The sequence below is a fragment of the Choristoneura fumiferana genome, chromosome 10 (genome assembly GCF_025370935.1).
Source record: "Choristoneura fumiferana chromosome 10, NRCan_CFum_1, whole genome shotgun sequence".
In the NCBI taxonomy this organism is placed as follows: Eukaryota; Metazoa; Arthropoda; class Insecta; order Lepidoptera; family Tortricidae; genus Choristoneura; species Choristoneura fumiferana.
In genome coordinates this window covers 3,706,781-3,727,926 of record NC_133481.1, presented here as the reverse complement: position 1 = coordinate 3,727,926, position 21,146 = coordinate 3,706,781, and the positions used below count along the sequence as shown (strand labels likewise).

Sequence of the window (21,146 nt, the reverse complement as noted above, 5' to 3'; positions counted from 1 at the left end):
GATTATTATTGAATTGAATTCTAATTTGACATTTTAAATTTATTTTTTATTCTCGCTGACAATTTATTGTAATAATATTTTTTTTGTATACATTTGTCAATCCTTTTGTGAATTTCTTGTAATTAATTGACATGTGTTTATAATGTATTTTTTCAAAAGGTAATAAATAAATCTAATCTAATCTATCGATAGTGAAAATAAGGCGATACTAATGAACTTGGTCAATACTATCGATAGTATCGCGTCAATAAATAGCCGATAGTTTTGCTCTATCGATAGTCGAACATTAGCAAAACTATCGATCTTTAGCAATAGTATTACTTATATGTCATCAATCGATAGTATCGACTTTTTTGACGCGATACTATTAATAGTAGTATGTATTGACCAAGTTCAATAATATCCAGTGGCTTAACTATACCATCTGGGGCCCGTGGCAAATTCTTTTGATGGGGCCCTATCAGTAAAAATCGTCACGTTGTACTTAGTTTAATTTTAAGTAAAATAAAATAGGTACAATGTTAAAAAATATTTCTGAGCTCGCGGCCTCTTGGGTCGGGGGCCCGTGGCATTTTGCCAGCCCTGCCACCCTATAGTTACGCCACTGATAGTATCGCCTAATTTTCACTATCGATAGTGTTGCAGCATTATTTTTTATACGACTGTATGGCAAACGGGGCAAGTAGGTCTCCTGATGGTAAGAGATCACCACCGCCCATAAACATCTGCAACAGCAGGGGTATTGCAGATGCGTTGCCAACCTAGAGACCTAAGACGGGATACCTCAAGTGCCAGTAATTTCGCCGGCTGTCTTACTCTCCACGCCGAAACACAACAGTGCAAGCACTGCTGCTTCACGGCAGGATTAGCGAGCAAGATGGTGGTAGCAATCCGGGCGGACCTTGCACTAGGTCCTACCACCTGCATGCCGATATTTTCGATAAAACTATCGCCCTATCGACTGATTCCTCAAGGGCAATTATCGATAGCGAAACTCTCGCTATCGCAACAACACTGCTGTCCATGTCTTCGATGAAGTGTCACGTGAGAGTCACGTATTTGCGGCACCGGCGGTTACTGATTGGTACGTAATGGCGTAACTAACTTATTTAATTATTTATTTATTGCACATAAATGTGTTTACACAGCATTACAGTTATTACTTATTAATACACTGTGAAACTACATTAAATGAATGATGACTAATGATCCACTTACCATAGCCAACACATTTAACACCTTCTTTGCATCGGTAGGGACGATATCGCCCGGTACTGACATGCCTTGCGGTCGTCCTGTGATAAACCCTACACTTAATTCATTTTTTTGGCGCCGGTGTCATCACCTGAGTGAGGTACCAACACAAATACATACGAAAATTAAAAAATAAAAACAGCCACGGAATGATGAAATAACTCCCATGGTAGTAAAGTACTGTGTAGACGAACTCTTAATTCCACTAACAATTTTGATCAACCAGTCCTTCTCTGCTGGAACATTTCCTTCGCTGCTAAAAATGGCACTTATTAAACCGATTCCTAAATAAAAAAAACCGGCCAAGAGCGTGTCGGACACGCCCAAAATAGGGTTCCTTAGCCATTACGAAAAAATTAAGTAATATTTTTCTAAGATTTCGTATTTTATACAGAATCTTCCAAGTTTAGGTATATTTTATACCTTAGGCTGCTATTTACTTATAAACTACTAAAAATTCTCAAGCAAACTTAGCCGTTATAGTTTTCCTTGAAAATTTGATATACTTACTACCATCCTGAATTATTTCAAATTTTTCCACCCGCCGGTTTAGATTTTAGAGGGGGGGGACGCTCGATTTTAATGAAAATTTGCACTTTAAAGTTGAATATTTCGCAAACGAATCACTGAATCGAAAAATCGTCTTTAAAAGACCTATCCAACGATACCCCACACTATAGGGTTGGATAAGAAAAAAAAATCACCCCCACTTTACGTCTATGGGAGGTACACAAAAAAATTTTTTTTTTTGAATTTTTAATTGTACTATTTTGTCGGCATAGTTTACCTATATATCCGTGCAAAATTACAGCTTTCTAGCATTGATAGTCCCTGAGCAAAGCCGCGGACAGACAGACAGACAGACAAACATGGCGAAACTATAAGGGTTCTATTTTTGCCATTTTGGCTCCGGAACCCTAAAAAGGCGACCTTACCGACCCGGGACAGCATAGCCCGATTTCAAAAATATACGAAAGTATATCTTAGCATCAATCCTAGAATAAGTTAAGGATAAGTTGTTGCTTTGCCCCAGCAGGGTCCATGTAGCACTGTATTATTTATTTGTCATCTCATAATACCATGGTTCCAACGAATAAATGAATAAATAAATGAATAGGTATGTGAATAATGTTTTGTCATCGTGTTTTGTTGGAAAAGTTTTTTTTTAATCTTGTTTTCTCAATTAGTAGCTTAGATACTGAAGTTTATTGAACCTTATTGAGAAAACAAGAACCGACATCCGACAAATACGATGTAACACATTATTTACTAGATCTACTGATCTGATCTACATCAGACGTTTCGGAGCGGCCAAGGTGGTCAAAAATATCGATACGTGAGCTATAATACGCGTAGCTACCAAGGGGCTAGGCGCCCTCTAAATTGTGCTTTATAGCTGATGATAAAGTTGCTTAGCATTTTTAAAGTATTTGTATATATAATGATTTTACTTCAAAAAACCTTACCAGTTTTGATAGCAGTGGGCCCCATTTTTTTATTTGCCCCAGGGCCCTAGGTTACCTAGCTACGCCACTGAATACATACATTAATAATAGATTAGATTAGAGTGCCTGTGCCGATATTTTTGACCACCTTGGCCGTGGCTGCGAAATATCTGATAGCAACTGTACAGTGTACAAGTAGAATGTGCTCCTGCGAATACCTTACGGGATTAGGTACCATCAGCCAAATTGTGGTCTACCACCATAAGTTGATAATCGTTTGCATGTCATAAAATAACTTATTGTTTTATTGGGCCTATAGACGTGTCCGTCAACTTGAAAGTTCGACTTTAGCGACATATTCATTTGATAGGAACTTGTTTAGAAATTGATAGACCACTTATTTGGCTGGTGGTACCTAACCCTGTTTATTAACACGTTTTTGTAATTTAATAAACGGAACCCTTACAGGATCGCTTGCGTTTGTCTGTCTGCTGTCGCACGCAGCCAATTTACTTCGAAACTACTAAACCGATCAAGTTGAAAAATGAATACACCTGTGTAAGACTTCGTTTTGTCTCCACCAGAGATCTGCGAGAAATGTGTTTGTCATGACTCATGACATGAACCAATAGATACGCTTCATTTACTTATCCCCGCTCAGCGCAGCTCTAGTAGAAACAGCTCAGCGGAACGAGGATAGGTAAATGAAGGGTTGAAAAAGGATTTTTTCAGGCCGAGACTTCTTGTTTTTGAGTCTTTAAGCTTGCACACATTGAAAAGCCTTTATTAATGTAAATTATTAAAAAAATAACAGTTTTAGAAGTCCCATTCATAGGGTAGATATCTAAGGTTCAAAAATAGGTAATAATAGATAATAAATTGGTGAATGCATTTGTTTATCTAACAGACATTGCAGACTTAATAGACATAATGGTGATAAAAAAACTTTGATTGATTTAGTTATTAAGCAAGCCATAAGTTTATAGGTAGTTGGTTTATAGCGTGGGTGTTTAATTTACGCAGTTTATATTCTTATCAGAGGAAATCGGGATAAGATCGCATTTCACTTTAATGATCAATTCACAGGTGTAATCTACTATATAACGTGGCGTAAAACGAGGGGTACCTACTTTGCACCGATTTTTGCTCCAAATTTCGTAAACTTTGTTTTATTTTAAAAATTATTATGCTGTGGTATGTTCATATATGTATTTATGTAAAGTAGATCAATTTATTGGGAAATGTATCGGGTAGCGGGACTTCGACCTGCAAGACATTTAAACAAAATACAGAACTGGAGCATAGTTAAGTTACCCAGTGAGGGCAAAATAGCCTCGTTTTACGGTGTGTGTATGTGTGTTCGCATTTATATATGGACCCAAATAGTTTAATAAACGTATGAAAAAAACGACGCGAAAAGGGAATATTACTGCAGTTTTCTGCCGTCAGAAGGCAGCACTAGCACATACCCGTATACAGTTTTTTGAGTATCATAAATGCCATATTATTGCAATTAAATTTATGGAAATATAGCTCTATCGTTACTATCGATGTAAATATCATGTTATTTTGTTACTAATTAATATAATTATGATTATTAAAGGTACTATAATACTTTTTGGTCATGATCTGTCATGGCGACAAAAAGTATAAGTACCTAAAGAGAACTGACCAAAGGAACTGACTGACGTTGTTATGGGTTTACGCTAGTGTCTCCCCCTGCGCAGAGCTTTGCCAGACTTTGCCTAATATGCTCTATTGGGTCATTATTCGAACGTTTATTTCGTATGATTTTTCTTCACATGGTAGACGATTCTGTTACAGTTTCCAGGTTATCTATATCTACCGTAAACTGCTTCAATTTTGCCCTCTGGCCCCAACATTGCCTGATTCAATTTAGAGTCGATAACTTAGCACCCTTTAGGTTTTAAAACTTTTATCCCCCCGTAATAATAATTACCGTGTAGATAAAAGTTTAAAACCTATAAGAGTGCTAAGTTATCAACTCTAAATCAACTCAGGCAAAGTTGGGGCCAGAGGGCAAAGTTGAAGCAGTTTACGGTAGTAGAAGTACAGGACGTCTAAAAAATAATCGAAAATGTCATCATTTCATCAAATTCTACAGCCTATTCATAAAAAAATGAGACGGTTGAAATGCTCAAATACTTAATACACAATTAAATAGAACACAAAGTTAAAAGTTCATGGTCCCACGTGTTGCGTGATAGGTATCACGCAGCAAAAGTATGTGTCTGGGGAGTCGCGCGATGAATGGAAGTATGATGTGTCCGCCGTTCGAAGTCCAGCTTACGTAATAAAATGATTATTTAAACAAACAGGTTACTACAGTGCGGTGATCTTAAACAAGTCAAGTCCAAGGTAACTGTCGTTAGTAATGCACGAATGCACGTTCGCTATCGTAATAAAGCGAATATATATATACACTAAAAAATTAAACAAAATTTTATAAAAAAAATTGATAATAGGTTTTTATTTCGGTCATTAATTTCATTACTACGGCTAAAAACTGCTAAAAATAAAACGTGTAATGAATATGCATATTTTTTATTTTATTTTATTTTATTTATTTGGGGCATATATAAGTACCTACTTATAGTTGTTAATGTAAATGCCAAGGGTAGCCGGGCCAAGCATAGCTACCTATTATCTACAGCAAATAATAAATATATATTTACGTATAGGTACCATCAGCCAAATATGTGGTCTACCACCCTAAAGTTGATGGCCGAATAAAGTAGCAAACGGGCCAATCAACTTTTTTACGCACACTAATCTGTCCGCGACATTTTTCAAACAATTGGTAATTTTTGTAAGTAAACATGTTTTTTTCTGTAATTTAATAGATGGTGTACATGAATACATGCCAGTAAGTTCAACCTATTAAACCGTGAAATATCTTGTTGGAAGTACGATTTTTTGGTAACTCCAGACACAATTTTGGTAACGCAGGAGACGCCGAAAGTGTCGGTAAAATAGTTGATTGGTCCAAACACAAGCTATCAAGCGTGCCGCTCAAACTTCATAACCGGTTTTTAAAAAATAAAATGGGACATACCTACTCGTATCACGCCACAACAAAGCGACGTGGCCCTAGCTGTACCGCGCGCTACGTGAGATATATTACTCACTGGGGGACTTTGCCCCTAGGATGCAGATATAGTAGATAAAAAATATGTATGTCACGGAATTGTAGGTATAATTAACTAACAATAATATAGGATACTTATAGGAAACCATCTGGATATTGTTGCATTAGTCACCTGTAGTGAAATCCCGATCGTGCCCTGCAGTAGAACCTTTTGACAGTAAATTTGACTCGAAATCATTGCTGGTGATATCACTACAGGTGATTAAGTATTATGCAATTTATTTGTACGCAAAACTATGGCAAAACACGGAATATAAACTAAACTATGATTATTATGTTACTTAGATCAATTCATAGTCTATATATTTTTGTTTGTGTTTTTCCAGCCTGTGTACCGTGTGTACCTATGTATGTGTTATTGCTTTTATAAAAATAAATGTTCTTTTCCTTAAAAAAATATGTTGATTTGATTTGAACAATTTTCCAGGTGCTTAATATATCCTCAAGCGATAGCTTGATAGACAAGGTTAAATTTAATTACGTGGGCTTTTTACGCTTAAGTTGATGTCTCAATAGGGAATATTACTGCAATGTTCTGCTGTTCAGAATGGGCACAAACTAGCACAAACCGTAAACATGCCAGAATATCATATCATATATAAAATATCATTTCAATTAAATTTTTGGAAATATAGCGATAGATAGCTTACTATCTATGTAAATATCATGTTATTTTGTTACTTATAAAATTATAAAGAGAACTGACGGTTTGTGCTAGTGTCGCCGCATGCGCAGAGCTTTACGTAATATCCCCTATTCTCGGCGTTTGTCAGAGCCTCTACCGGCGCATATCGGCAACAAATTGTTCGCATAGTATTTGACAGTATGGTGTGAACGCCAATGTCGCGTTTCGCGGCTAGCGGGATAGCTTGTAGGAGAGAAAGTAAACAATACTCGGATGGCAAGATATCATCATCATCATCAACTGGAAGACGTCCACTGCTGGACAAAGGCCTCCCCTTAGAACGCCACAATGAACGACAACTCGCCACTTGCATCCACCGGTTTCCCGCCACTCTCACGATGTCGTCAGTCCACCTTGGTGGGAGGCCTGCCAACGCTTCGTCTTCCGGTTCGTGGTCGCCACTCGAGGACTTTTCTCCCCCAACGGTTATATGCCGGTTGTGGCAAGATATATTGTTTGAAAAATAGGCTCTCCTACAGTACGCGGCTCAGGAATTACAGGCAGGCACTTCCTTTGGCCCGGGTGTCGAGGTGGCGCAGGTGGAGTGGCGGCTGGACGTGCTGAATGGAAGCCAGGCGTGTTCTGAGGTGCAGATGATGGAGGGAGCTTCACAGCCAGTGGCCATGCAGCCACGGATAGTTCTACTTTCGCCCACGATCAGCCACGGGGAGTTTTCGGAAAATTCTCTTGAATCACATACAAAACAGTAGGTAACTACCGGTTCTAAGCAAATAAACTAGACAACTATACTTGGTTTGGATAGGTATTTAACTAAATGTAAACAAAACAACGTCAATTGGCGTCTTAAATATTGAAATTCCCCCATTAACCTGTCCTCTCCCAGAGGCACAAATTTGTGCCCAAAATCCTTCGATCCTGTTATCCTGGGAGATGACAGATTAAACTATCTAAACATTTACATTTCTGTATTGAAATACACTAGTCTAGTTTGTATTACAATGATAGATGATTTGTATTAAAATGTTTAAAATCTTTTAATGTACCAAATCTGTACCCTTAGTGTAAGTTTTCGGTTACAAAATGTGAGTTATTTGTATTATTTTTCTAGTTTCACACCGTACTTAAGCATTATTTTCATTGATAACGTAATCGTTATCCTAGTAAATGCAAGTTACAATACCTACAATTTTATTTTGCAACAATCGATCATCTCTGTCTTCGCATGATGTGTGTGATCTCAGCTCAGTCCCACCCCTATTATATACTGTAGTCTTTGAGTCCCACGCTGTCTGTCAGTGTATTGGTGTGTATTGCATTAGAAACATGTATGTATAGTTATACACCGTGGCCGTGGCTAGTCGGCTAGCACGTGTCTGGTAGATGCACCGCCGTGCCGCCGTGGACCGGGATCGCGTGACGTGTCGTCGCCATACATCGCGCCACTCCGCACACCGTCCAATCCCTGTAGCCCGCGCTGACGCGACCCGCACTCTTTTGCCGGCGAACGTGTTAGTAAGGCAGTCTGCTCGCGAACTCGGTATCTCTAAGTAGTCTGTGACTCGGTCCACAGTCCAACTAAACACGTGAACTTACCGGTCTCCCGGATTGATAACACTAATTATTATTCTTAATCTTATTCAATGTTTGTATATAAATAATTTTAACGCCGGTCGATTATTCATTACTATTTCAAGTAGAGACTACTGAACAACGTTGTGTTAGCGTTTGAAAAGTGAAAAGTGCTATATGTTATAATTAAATTTATAGGTGAGTGTGTTTATATAATTTTAAATCTTAATTCTATCACAGTCAGAAAGCCCACTTTTTATGTTACCTATGGTTATGATAGTAAAAACAACAGAATTTCTAAGCACATTTTAACTGTAGTTAACTTTTGACGAACTCGGTGAAAGTTAACATAGATTTTCAAACTGAATCTTTTTGTCATGTAGGTATGTATGTAATTCGTGTCTGTTGACAAAATATATATAATTATAATGTATTCAATTTAACTTATAGAAATACAATATTTTTATTTACGGGTTATTTCGCTACGCTAAAACAGATGTCACGGTAGTGCATTATATAAAAGAGGTCGTAGGGGACATTATCTTAGAGGATTTTTAGGTATGCGCTAAGCTATGTTATATATTATTCAACATTGTGACACATTGGACACATATTTCACTCTCATGTTTCTTCTTTTCTTTATGGTACCTAATGCCAAGAGGACTTGCACTAGTTGCGCAGTGCAAAACTATTAAAAACAATGTGTTCTTAATTAATTACTCGCGTTGTATTCGCGTTGTATTCATGCAAATATTTTTTTAAAATTAAATACTGAGCTTAAAAATAAAAACCCTATACCTATATTGAAAAAGAAATAAGAATATTTATAAATAGCTAAAATTGATATATTGGGATTGATACCTATATTAGGAATTTCCATAACGAAAACATACTTTGAGGAAGTCGCTAAATGCTTTTCTCTTAAAAATAGTACATTGTGCATATAAGGGGCGTAAGAAGGGGATTACTAACGAGAGTCTATTAGAAGCCCGACGCCGGAGGCAAGGGCTTTTAACGACTTGAGTCTGTAATCCAATGTAATACAATGATTTTCATCACATTGCGAGGAAAAAATGCAAAAAATGAAATTATTTTGTGTCTACACTTCACAGCTCGGCAAAAGAAAGACGCTAACAACTGAATAAAATAATGGCTACCCGCCAATACAGGGGGCTACTACAACAAAATTCTAAAATCGAATTTATCTTATCTATAATCTGTCGTACCCTTCATCTTACTCGTATTAAATACCTACCTAATATTTGCGTCAGCAAAACGATACGAACTTCTCGATTTTCGAAGTGTAACCCCCCTGATTGTCTTTTTTTTCGAGTCGTCTACCATAGATAAAGCTAAGCTAATTATTCCAACATGCTAAAAAAATATAATATGATTGAAAAATATGATTTTAACAATTTTAATTACAATTTGCACTTGAAAGTTGAATACCTATTTCGCAAACAGATCACTGAATCGAAAAATCGTCTTGGCAACCTCCCCAATGGTTTTAAAAGACCTATCCAACGATACCTATATACCTACCACACACTAGGTAGTTAGTCGAGAAAAAAAATCACCCCCACTTTACGTCTATGGGAGGTACCATAATTTTTTTTTTGTTTTATTTTGCCACTGTTGGCGTGATTGATGTACCTATATCTATGCCAAATTATAGCTTGCTTTCTAGTACTAACGGTCTCTGAGCTTAGCCGCGGACGGACAGACATGGCGAAACTAAGGGTTCCTTAGTTGACTACGGAACCATAAAAAGTACAAGTACTTCTTAGTTAATTAGTCCATAAAGCATAAACAAAATAAAACAATTGCTGAAAATTGTAAATTATATAAAAATATTATTAAAATTGTAACCTATGTATCTTCATTTTATTTTACATCTATTTTTTTATAAATGATCTAAGATAATGTAACTTTAAAAGAAATTGAAAATGCTCTTCGCGCGGCAAAATGGTTTTCGTTTTCGTCATCCTGCAAAATTCAAGGTCAGTTCAAGTTCACTCAAATCACCTGATCGTGATCGCGTCAGTGCGTCAGTCTGTTCGTTCAGTGTTCAGCCTGCCCTGCCTTGCTTGCTTAGCCCGTCCTGCGCCGTACTGATTTATGCGCGCATCGCGTCTAACAAAATCAAATCATTTCATAACTTACCTTTCTGTTTTTGTTATCGTCGTAACATGTGAAAATGGATTTTCTAAGCGAAATAGATAACTGTTCTGAAAGGTGGTTTTTGTATTAAGTGTTTTTATACCTTACTATTTGTTGTTTATCTCGCTCGAGCGATACTTACTGGACTTTCTTTTCAGACTGCGAAAACCGGAAAAAATGGCACCTAACGTAACGGAAGAAAATGGGGTGCTCTTCGAGAGCGACGCAGCAACCCCGGATTTGGCGCTGGCAAGAACGCCCGTGGAGCAAGCTGATGACAGCCCGAGGGTTTATGTCTGGAGAAACATCATCCTGTTCGCATACCTCCACCTCGCCGCCATCTACGGAGGTTATTTGTTCCTGTTCTCCGCGAAATGGCAAACAGATGTATTTGGTAAGCTTATTCGTATCTCGTTTTATCTACATACAAGCGAGAAAATTCCGTGGCAGTTAAGTCTGACATCAGAGTAGTTATGGTTTGATAAATTCGTTAGTGAAAAATTAACAGAAACAAATTGCACTAACATCATGAGACATAATGTCGTAATTTCTATGCTTCCATAAAGCTATAGGTATTACTCCAGTGGTTAATATTAATATAGCTAATTGACTTAGTCAGCAAAGAATTCCTTTGTTGCTATCCTGCGGGAACAATGTAATTTTCCGGGATAAAAACTATCCTATGTCCTTCCTCGGGACTTAACCATCTCCATTCCAAATTTCATTCGAATTGGATCAAAAGTTATTGCATGATTGAGTTACATCTTTACAAACTTGTATTTCTAATATTTTTAGAATGACAGTGACACTTTTACCATAGCTTGTGTTTTTTTTTCTACAGCCTACTTCTTGTATGTGGCATCGGGGCTGGGCATCACTGCTGGGGCTCACAGACTCTGGGCACACAAGTCATACAAGGCTAAATGGCCGCTCCGCCTCATTCTCACTACCTTCAACACCATTGCATTCCAGGTAAGAATACCATAGGTACATTTGTCAGATACTATTCCTCATAGGGAATATGAAACAAAATCATCAAACGCACCTCTGATTAAACCAGATTCTCTGGCTTAAGTAAACATAATATTATGTATTAGGCTTGTTTCCTATGGCATCTCCCTAATCTCCCCAATTGATCTAACAACTAAAGACAATGAAAAACACCTGCATATTGCCAGTACTCACTTACGGCTGCGAATCCTGGGCTCTTACCAAAACCCAGATAAGAAAACTTGAGACATGTCAAAATGCAATAGAGAGAAGCATGATAGGATAGGGAAGAAAACATCAGATAGGACAAGAACAACTACCAGAACTTACCAGACTAAAAGATGTCACAGTGACAGTTCAAAAACTAAAGTGGAAATGGACAGGTCACTTAACTACGAGGAATAAATAAAATGGAAGCAAGACAACTATTAATTGGTACAATCAACTATAAAAGAAGGAAACGAGGCAGACCATTCTAAATGATGTAATAAAGGCTATTATTATTATTATTATTAGGCTTGTCAAAAATAAGATTTACAATAAATACCATACATAAAATGCCTTACAATTTTATTGATGTTGTCTAAAACATGTGTATATGACACAATTTGTTGACAATAAGCATGCTGGTTAAAATTAGGCTAACACATTTTGTATCAAGCATACAATCTCAAATACTTGGCACATGTGTACATAAAGGTCCCAGGATATTTATTTTGAAGAACATGTCGCATTTTCCTGTCAATAATTGCTGTAGAGAAGGTCACAGGATGTTAGTTGTAACTAAACATAATAGTGTTGAACTCATGCCTGGAATAATAGTGTGTTCAAACACTCCTATTTTGGAGCGGTGCCTTATAGCAGTCCCCAACTTTTTTGACCTGGGGCCTGGGAGCACTCGGTTTTAAGTATAATTAGCACCAATGAGATTTTTTAGCATGCATCTTCTGCACAATCATTTGCAGACCTTATTTTAGCTCTTGCAGAACACTGATCTTCTGTGTTAATAACACAAGTGCGTAACAGCCTTAATAAATTACATAGAAAGTATGTGCACATGTTTACTCACGTTTTTATGGAAATTGATAGGCAGATAAGGTCATGTTCTGATAAAATTATTATTTTTATCATACACCATCTCTAGTTTGGATTTAGTTTTTCTTGGATAATTAACTTAATTAAAGTAATATGTAATATATGTCATAATATAAAAAAAAGTAATTAACTAGTTATATCTGATAAAGTGATAGCTGACGGTGAATTCCTATATTCATTATAATTATGCCAATATTTTACTGATAAAAAAATTCTTCAGCAAAGTGAGACGGCGTTTTTCTAAAGATATAGCTAGTCTAGGGGTGCCCCAATTTATATTTGGGTCAATCAACTTTTTCTTGTTTGTTATTCTGTCCCGTTGTCAAAAAGACAACAGTGACAGAGTTTCTTAAAAAAACTGCTTTGATATATGCGACTAATATGCTTAGGAGATAGTCTATAAAATAATGAGCTTATAACTATGGCAAAAATTTATACACCATGAATTTTAACCACAGAAAACATATAGAAACTCTTAGGTACAAGAAGAAGTTGATTGACCCTTTCTACACTTTTACTTCATCATCATCATCACATCGGCTGTAGAACATCCTCTGTTGGACATAGGCCTCCCTCATTTTATTTGTCTTCTTATGTATTTAATAATTATGTATCAACTAAATGTATTTTGCTGCTGGCAGTCACATTTTAACTATGTTGTCTTCTCGTAGGACTCTGCGATAGACTGGGCCCGCGATCACCGCATGCACCACAAGTACTCGGAGACGGATGCTGACCCCCACAACGCCACCCGCGGCTTCTTCTTCTCCCACATCGGCTGGCTGCTGGTCAGGAAGCATCCGGAACTCAAGAGGAAGGGCAAGGGACTAGACCTGAGCGACCTGTACTCGGATCCCATTCTTCGTTTCCAAAAGAAGTGAGTATTTTTTTGTCACAACATTCTTAGTAGACCAGGGTAAACTGATATAAAGCCGGCCACACATGCTAGGTTATAAGTATTATAACCGATGGTTATGCCTGCACAGTTAATTTGTGCAGGCTTAACTGAATGTGTGTGTGACATAACTCCTTGCCTGCGCAAACAAAATTTGAAATATGCAAATTGATATTTTTTGGTTATGCCAATACAAATGAACTGTGCAGGCATAACCATCGGTTATAACCTAGCGTGTGTGGCCGGCATAACTCCGAGATAAGTGCTAACTCAGGGTTAGGTAGTGTCAAAATCTATGTAATAGTCATGCATACATAATCCATGGTTAATGATTAAATTTTTTAGCCCTAGACTCTTATTAAATTTTATGATTTTGTTCCAGTTCACTAATTAAAATTATTTTACTTGTGGTTTCGCTCGCATTAATCATTAGGTCTGGCCTTTTAAGCGATATTCTGTGGTTTTACAAATTTCTCATGGAACTGATGTCACTGGCTACATAAACGTTACATTAATAAGGGTTCCTAGTTGACTATGGAACCCTAAAAAACACCTGTGCCACATTTCATGCCTTTAAACTTATTAGTTGAATTAGGAATATTGGGATAAAAAGTAGCCTGTGTGTGCAAGGGATCAAGCTCTGCATGATAAATTTCGATTAAATCCGTTGTAGTGTGAAAGAAGTAGAATTGATCATCGCCAATCTACAGAGAACACCTGTCCCAACAGATGTTCATGAATACGTCAAATCAGTATTTAATCAGTTAAGTTGTTTCATCATCATCATCATCATCATCATCATCCTAGCCTATATACGTCCCACTGCAGGGCACAGGCCTCCTCTCAGAATGAGAGGGCTTGGGCTGTAGTTCCCACGCGGGCCCAGTGCAGATTGGGAACTTCACACACACCGCTGAATTGCTTCGCAGGTTTGTTGTGCAGGTTTCCTCACGATGTTTTCCTTCACCGTAAAGCTCGTGGTAAATTCAGATGTAATTCCGCACATGAATTTCGAAAAACTCAGAGGTGCAAGCCGGGGTTTGAACCCACAATCCTCTGCTTGAGAGGCCATAGGTCTAACCACTCGGCCACCACGGCTTTTAAGTTGTTTATCGATTGTTAATTTGCAAAATTTAAATACGGCTATGGTAAAAACTGTTCCATTTGATAGTTAGAGTACCGTCTGGGAACGTTTTTATGGTATTGTTATTTTCATATAGGCTGTATCGAAATTAAACTATGTGTTTAGCATTTACCCGCGATTTCGCTTGCGTGCCATTAGTGCCTTATCACACTAGCGATTTGCGGGCGCGTTGGAAGCGAGGCGAACGCGTTACGATTTCGCCGCGAGCGCGCAACGATATCGCCGCGAGCGTGCAACGATGTCGCTGCGAGCGCGCAGCGAGTTAGCTGCGTATAACGCCAAAAACTCTCGTACAATAATAATGCAGCGACATCGTTGCGCGTTCGCCGGGAAATCGTTACGCGTTCGCAGTGGCGTAGCGTAACTAGGCTGCAAATAATGAGACTGCTATCAAAACTGGTAGGTTGAAGTAAAATCATTATAATACAAATACTTTAATGCTAAGCAACATCATCAGCGCGAATTTCCCTGAGCTTGAGGCCCGGGCACTCGCCTTTGGTAGCTACGCCACTGCGTGTTCGCCTTCGCTTTCAACTCGCCCGCGAATCGCTAGTGCGATAAGGCCCTTAGATCAGACAGATGATTTCAAATTCTGGGATTTTATTAAATTCGTAACTAATTTACTTCGAGACTAAATCATGACTACAATATTTATTGCATAAATATCCTTGACGTTGAAGTGTAGGGTATCACGTTCGTCTAGGCGCGCGACTTTTTCGAACTACCCGCACTTAACGCATTCACTGCCACCGACGCATATATGCGTTTTTGGAACTTTGCCCTAGTGCCGCTGTCATAATTATTCATACATTTGAACGCACATGTGCGTCGGTGGCACCTTTGGTCAGTCAAGTCAAGTGAGGTGGCAGTGAATGCGTTAATTTTTCCTGTACCGGCACATAATCACTTCGACACACATTACTCACAATGTCCTGCGATTTATCCGAAGATACATGGCCTATCACCGGATTCAATGGAAAAAAGAGCTCATATCCATCAATCCGGTTAAAATTTTATTAATTTCACCAAACTTACATCATGGTGTTAATTTATGTTGTATGACGAATAGTTTCTAGATTTAGCTCAGTTGAGATCCGCAAGAAAATCGTGCACGTTACATTACCTACATTGTGAGGCGGTAAATCTAACGAGTTTGAAGTGATCAATCTCGTAAAATGTAATGCAATTTGTAAGATTTTTCTTACAGGTCTAAAATAGGCTTTAGTCACTTCATTCTCCATCGTATAATCTATTTAAACGTAGATGAGTCAAATCCCAATCGTTTCAAGTACTAAAACGAATACTGCATTAACCAATTTGCTACATGTGCAAGCTAATGTTTACCTTATTACACACATCGTAATGTCAAATTGCATTGGCTAAAGGATTTAAGTAGTATGTAAGATAACAATGTTTGTACCGGCTATTTCACAAGTGCCATAAATTTTCCGTCCGTAATAAATAAATGTAATGTAATATATACATTTATGAACGTCCAATCTGAATTTCTATGGATAATAAATCCATAAATGTCCGGTACTTCATTCAATTGTGTAATTTTCTATTCGCGTGGAAAAATGCTACGTAGATTTATCTTGAATTCATCTTTGGCTGATTTTCACGGACCAGGGTTAATAAATCTGCATGAGGGTCTCCTGACAGTTGAAATATCGCTGGACTTAACGTCAAAAGAATTTAACGATATTAAACCAGTGCTGGATGTAGAGTAGAGCATCCAGGTCCCCCACAATAGGGGTTTTAAAAAAATCCAAATTTTGACGTGTCAACTATTCCTTTTTTTTTCAAGCAATCTTTTTTCACCTTGGGGGCTCCCATTCCTACGTTGGCTTAACACCAGCAGACCTCTAATCTAGCCCTGACTAAACATAAGCCTGACTTAGCATAAACGCGTGTTGCTACACCGAATAGGATTGTACTGTTAACTCCAACTAACGAACGTGTTCATTCCAGATACTACATGATCCTCATGCCTCTGGCCTGTTTCGTCCTGCCCACGGTCATCCCAGTCTACATGTGGAAGGAGACATGGTCGAACGCGTTCTTCGTGGCGGCGCTGTTCCGCTACACTTTCATCCTCAACGTCACGTGGCTCGTCAACTCAGCCGCCCACAAGTGGGGCGACAAACCCTACGACAAGTCCATCAAGCCTTCAGAAAACATGTCAGTATCCTTATTTGCTTTCGGAGAAGGCTTCCACAACTACCATCATACATTCCCCTGGGATTACAAGACCGCTGAGCTGGGTAACCACAGGCTAAACTTCACCACCAAGTTCATTAACTTCTTCGCCAAAATTGGCTGGGCCTACGACATGAAGACTGTCTCGGAGGAGATCGTTCAGCAAAGGGTGAAACGTACGGGCGACGGCTCCCACCATTTATGGGGGTGGGGCGACAAAGATCACGCTCAGGAAGAAATCAACGCGGCTATAAGAATTAACCCTAAAGATGATTAAATTATAACTTAGTACAACGCCCATGCGCTAGATTATTTTGAGCTTCCTTGTTCCAAGGTCTGATCGACTTGTTTTGTTACAAGATTGTTTTGATTATTTTTAACATTGTACAAGTTTTAATAGTGAGACTATGAAAACTATAAGTTCTAACAATACGTAAAATGTTAGCAGATTATTATTTATATATTCTAGATAGATGTGTGATTGCTTCGGATACTTGGAGCTTTGTTTGTGATAATTATTATAAATAACACATCAGTATTATAGACCACATATTAATTTATTGTACTTGATACTGTTTCTGGTAGAATGGATTCCAGTTCGCCATTTATACTATTGAAGTAGACGATCTACTTTTGTTGCATTTTCCAGGAACTGACGTAGTTTAACCCAAGGTTATTATAAAATAATTTATTCTCAATACTTATTACGAAACAGGTTGTTAACAATTAGTTTTACGTGATGACAAAGGCTTAATTATTTTAAGGATATGTGGTATATAATATAACAAAGGATTTAATTATAGATTATGCATATTGTATGCACGGAGACATAGCTTTGCCACTGAACTTAGCGGGACTAATTCGTGGTGACATATACAATGTGTATTCGACTGATGTGTGAAGTTGTTTGTGATATTAGTATATCCTTTTGGTTTCTTAGTTCATATGAAACCACCTAGTATATACCCAGTATATGATCTGCAGCTGTTGTTTCTAGATCACATACTGGTTTATACTGTGCCACCGCGTACATTCAATGGCGTACCAAATTGGTCGTTCTCAAATGTACGTGCTCAAGGTTTCATATTGACATTGGACCTGTATGTATGTGAACTGTGGACTAACATAATACCTAACAGCACATGCACGTATCTTCCTGTCGTAAAGACGCATTACGTATGCACATTTGGACGACTCGATGTTGTGAGTCTATTCTGTACTTGTCATAGACAGTTGTTTATGTTAATTACATTTTAAAACTTTCAATAAGTGTTTTAATCCCTATCCTCATTGGTAGCAGACGCTGAACGGAACTTACCTTTTCTCTAACAAATTCAAGTATAATATAATACCAAGTGTCCACACTTACACACTTGGGTAATACGTTAACCACATTAGGTACATTTTTCAGTACACGATTATTTATCAATTTCACATAAAGGACAAAGTAAACTTTGCGTGGTTTCTAACTAAGGAGTTTAAAAGAGATGACAACTTCAGATAATTTTATTTTTCCAAAATAGGTACATATTTTAAACCATTTTTTCGGACATCATATTGAATCGTACTTATAGCATTCTGTAGCAAAAGTGAGTGCACTTAATAAATGATAATAAAACATTATTTCCCAATCTGTTTAGAATTCAGATTCCACTACAAACACCCACATCCTTTCAACAAACATTATTGCATTTTAACCCCTTTATATGGGTTTGCAGTCTTCGCAGCGCAGATCCCAGGTTGGGGAATGTTTACCTATTTGATCTGGCCACACTTCTTTTTACAGACTTTGAATTACTTTGTAAGTCTTAGGGGCTGTTTCACCACCCATTGATTAATTTTAATTGACTGATAAATGTGATGCCGTCTCGGTTTGTATTGTTTGAATAGACGGAGACAGCATTACATTTATCCATCAGTTTATGAAACAGCCCCTTAGGCTTATGTAAGTTAAGTTGCATTACTTACATAATTATTTAATTTAATCCAAGAGATGACATAATATTGCATGACAAACAGTAGTAGTTGTGACAAGGCGTATGAATAATATAAAATATTATTGCTAAGAAGGCAGGTTCTCAAAATATAAACCTAACGTACACCTCCTATCATAACATGTCATCAAAAAGTCAATGCTGTATCAAAGACGTGTTTAGATTTTTTTGTGCATTTTATCCGCTTAGAATCAAATTCTGTTTGATGAACATGCGTGATAAGAGCAATGTGTCATCAAATGTTAGCGGAAAACAGCCCGCTACTATTTATTACACGATCGTGACATGACCAATGATTTTCATCGTTGTTCACGTTACATTGCCCGATCATATGGTGGTTTCCAAGCCTGAAACAAGCTTGAGAGCGCAGAAATTTAGCAATAGTTAATCTGCTGTTAAATCGTCTCTTCGTGAAAGAAATCTTGCTCGTCGCACTTATCCGGAAGACAGACGAAAAATTCAAACAAATTCATTATTGGACCCCTTGAGAAGGGATTCTGATACCGACCTCGTTTATCTCTCAAATATGGGTATCTTTTGTAATTGAACATCTCGTTTGTCGTTAAATTCATACAGGCATGAAGAATCTGAAAATAAAAATTAAAAGTTAAATTACTGTATTTTGCGTCAATTTTGGCGCTCAATTGTGTATCGGTGTTGCCGTACCTAAATGAAAAGGGGGTTGCTATTTACCGAAGAGCTTAAAGCGTTGTTCACACGGTGGCAGTACCATGACTGATACGGCCTTTTGCAGTTTTTTATTGTTTAGTTTTGAAAGATAACATAAGTTCAACCTACATGGAAAGAGGGGGTGAGGGTGAGGCCCGATTCTTTCACCACCGGGGCCCCTCTACTACGCCACTGTGATACTTACAGAAGTACATGTAAGAATCCAGCCGAGCGCGCAGAACGTGAGAGCTTCCAGCAGCCCGAGTAAATACAGCAGCCCGAAGCCTTCCAGTAGCAAGCAGTAGCAGGCGAAGTAGATTGACAGAGTACAGTTGATGGCGACGCTCATCACGAACAGAAAGAACCACATGCGGTTGCGGACTCCGACGCAGTTGTAGATGAACGGGCAGTGGTGGTCGAAGTACGCTACGCAGCGCTTGCAGATGCGGCAGTGCTTCGCTCTGGGGAGGAGTCGGTCATTTAGTACAAGAGTCGTAAAGAGGGGGCAGTAGCGGACTAAGCTCGTTGGGGCCCGGGGCGGCAAAGCTGAATGATAGACCCCCGAGTATTAGAAGTTAATGTAAGTACAGACAGCAGCAGAAGTGGACGCATATATGACTCTACTGCCAATGTAATAAGAGTGTTTAGTTTAGATCATGATGACCATCACAACTGCTACTGACTGTACGAAACATATTTTTACTTTTAGACTTCTTGATTCCTCAAGGCCCTACTCGTATACTACGAAGTACAAAATTCGAATTTCGTATCTTGCCGTTACGCTGACGGTAATCATTGTAGAGGGCTATCACTACTTTGATGGAACATCCCTAAACAAATGTCATATTCTGACAGAAGCGAAATAGATAGAAAAAGCAAGTTGTGCTAATAATAGAATTATCGAACGAATTCTAAGTTTTGTAAACAGGAAATAAATAATAAAAGACATTTCTTTATATCAAGATTTAATGTAAAAGTCCGACAGTATTTATTGGCGACGGTCCGGACGAATTCACGCGTTAATCACGTAAAAACGCATGGAAAGGAAACATGTTTACAAATTATGGCGTCGGGACATCGGTCCAAACAATCCATATGAAGACGCCAACACCATACCAAGCGGTAAGCGGGTTATGGGAAGACAATTTCAATATTATATTGATGGCCAGATAGGGCTCAGCGACAAGCAGAAAGTGGCAAGATTGCTTCCACCAGGCAGGCACCGAAACTACAAGAAAATTTATGAAAGCATTAAAGATGTTGAGGCGGAAAGTAATACCGAGTATGATAGATGCATCAAACGATTAAATTCGCATTTAGATCCGAAGTTAATACAAATTTTGAAAGCAAAATTTAGAAACTTGCAAAAGGAAAACCAAAAGTCAATGGAAACAGTTCATACTAAGACTACGCCAAACAAGCCAGGATTGCGGGTTCTCAAACGTTGACGAAGCATAATTGATCAGCTCATGAAAAATGTACAATTTGCATTTAAAAAGAAAATTTTAAGAAAAAGAAATGAGTTAACATTAAACAAAAGCACTGGGAAATATCTAGGTTATATGAAATGGAAAAACAAATGTGTGATCCAGTTATTAAAACAAGAGCCAGAAAATCCAGACATAAATAAAGTTTTCAGTTTTAGAATGTACAGATTCGCCAAAAAGGTCACATGCCAAAAGTACAGATGCGGAGCAATGAATGAAAAGTGTAATAAAATGTGGCATCAAAGGACACTTTGCCAAGTGCTGCAGAACAAAGGTGCTTTTTAAGAAATCACGATGCTAGGAAGAAGAAGAAGGGAAGACTATAAGATACATTGATGGAATCCGGTCATACCTCTGAATTCTTCAGACAATGATAGTGATAGTGAGTTGTGAAAAACAGCAATGGAAAGTCTATAATTCAGTTTTCACA

The 21,146-nt window shown here is 38.0% G+C and overlaps 2 protein-coding genes across 3 annotated transcripts; one reads left to right on the top strand and one right to left on the bottom strand.

Moving 5' to 3' along the window:
* The first annotated feature begins 7,993 nt into the window (after window positions 1–7,993).
* Window positions 7,994–17,835, top strand: LOC141431847 (acyl-CoA Delta-9 desaturase-like). 2 transcript variants are annotated; one of them, XM_074093073.1, is made up of 5 exons: window positions 7,994–8,281; window positions 10,402–10,637; window positions 11,085–11,215; window positions 13,000–13,205; window positions 16,339–17,835. In XM_074093073.1, the coding sequence occupies exons 2-5, from the start codon at window positions 10,421–10,423 to the stop codon at window positions 16,841–16,843; spliced, it is 1,059 nt and encodes a 352-aa protein (XP_073949174.1). In that variant the 5' UTR covers window positions 7,994–8,281; window positions 10,402–10,420; the 3' UTR covers window positions 16,844–17,835. The 2 variants fall into 2 exon arrangements, with proteins under 2 accessions (XP_073949174.1, XP_073949173.1); XM_074093072.1 differs by lacking the exon at window positions 7,994–8,281 and adding an exon at window positions 9,981–10,318.
* Window positions 17,836–18,056: 221 nt separating this feature from the next.
* On the bottom strand, window positions 18,057–20,343 carry LOC141431717 (palmitoyltransferase Hip14-like). Its single transcript, XM_074092896.1, has 3 exons — window positions 20,318–20,343; window positions 19,435–19,690; window positions 18,057–19,147 (listed from the first exon to the last, which is right to left on the bottom strand). Exons 1-3 carry the CDS (start codon window positions 20,341–20,343, stop codon window positions 18,956–18,958), a joined length of 474 nt encoding a protein of 157 aa, XP_073948997.1. The 3' UTR covers window positions 18,057–18,955.
* Window positions 20,344–21,146: the final 803 nt, after the last annotated feature.

Excerpts from the sequence above, each read along its gene's own strand:
- LOC141431847 (XM_074093072.1), top strand. The coding sequence starts at position 10,281 with ATGGATTTTCTAAGCGAAATAGATAACTGTTCTGAAAG. Across the intron at positions 10,319-10,401 it reads ATAGATAACTGTTCTGAAAG|ACTGCGAAAACCGGAAAAAA; the intron begins GTGGTTTTTGTA and ends CTTTCTTTTCAG. Across the intron at positions 13,206-16,338 it reads ATTCTTCGTTTCCAAAAGAA|ATACTACATGATCCTCATGC; the intron begins GTGAGTATTTTT and ends TGTTCATTCCAG.
- LOC141431717 (XM_074092896.1), bottom strand. The coding sequence starts at position 20,343 with ATGGTGTTGGCGTCTTCATATGGATT. Across the intron at positions 19,691-20,317 it reads TTGGCGTCTTCATATGGATT|AGCGAAGCACTGCCGCATCT; the intron begins GTTTGGACCGAT and ends ACTCCTCCCCAG. Across the intron at positions 19,148-19,434 it reads GGATTCTTACATGTACTTCT|ATTCTTCATGCCTGTATGAA; the intron begins GTAAGTATCACA and ends TTTTATTTTCAG.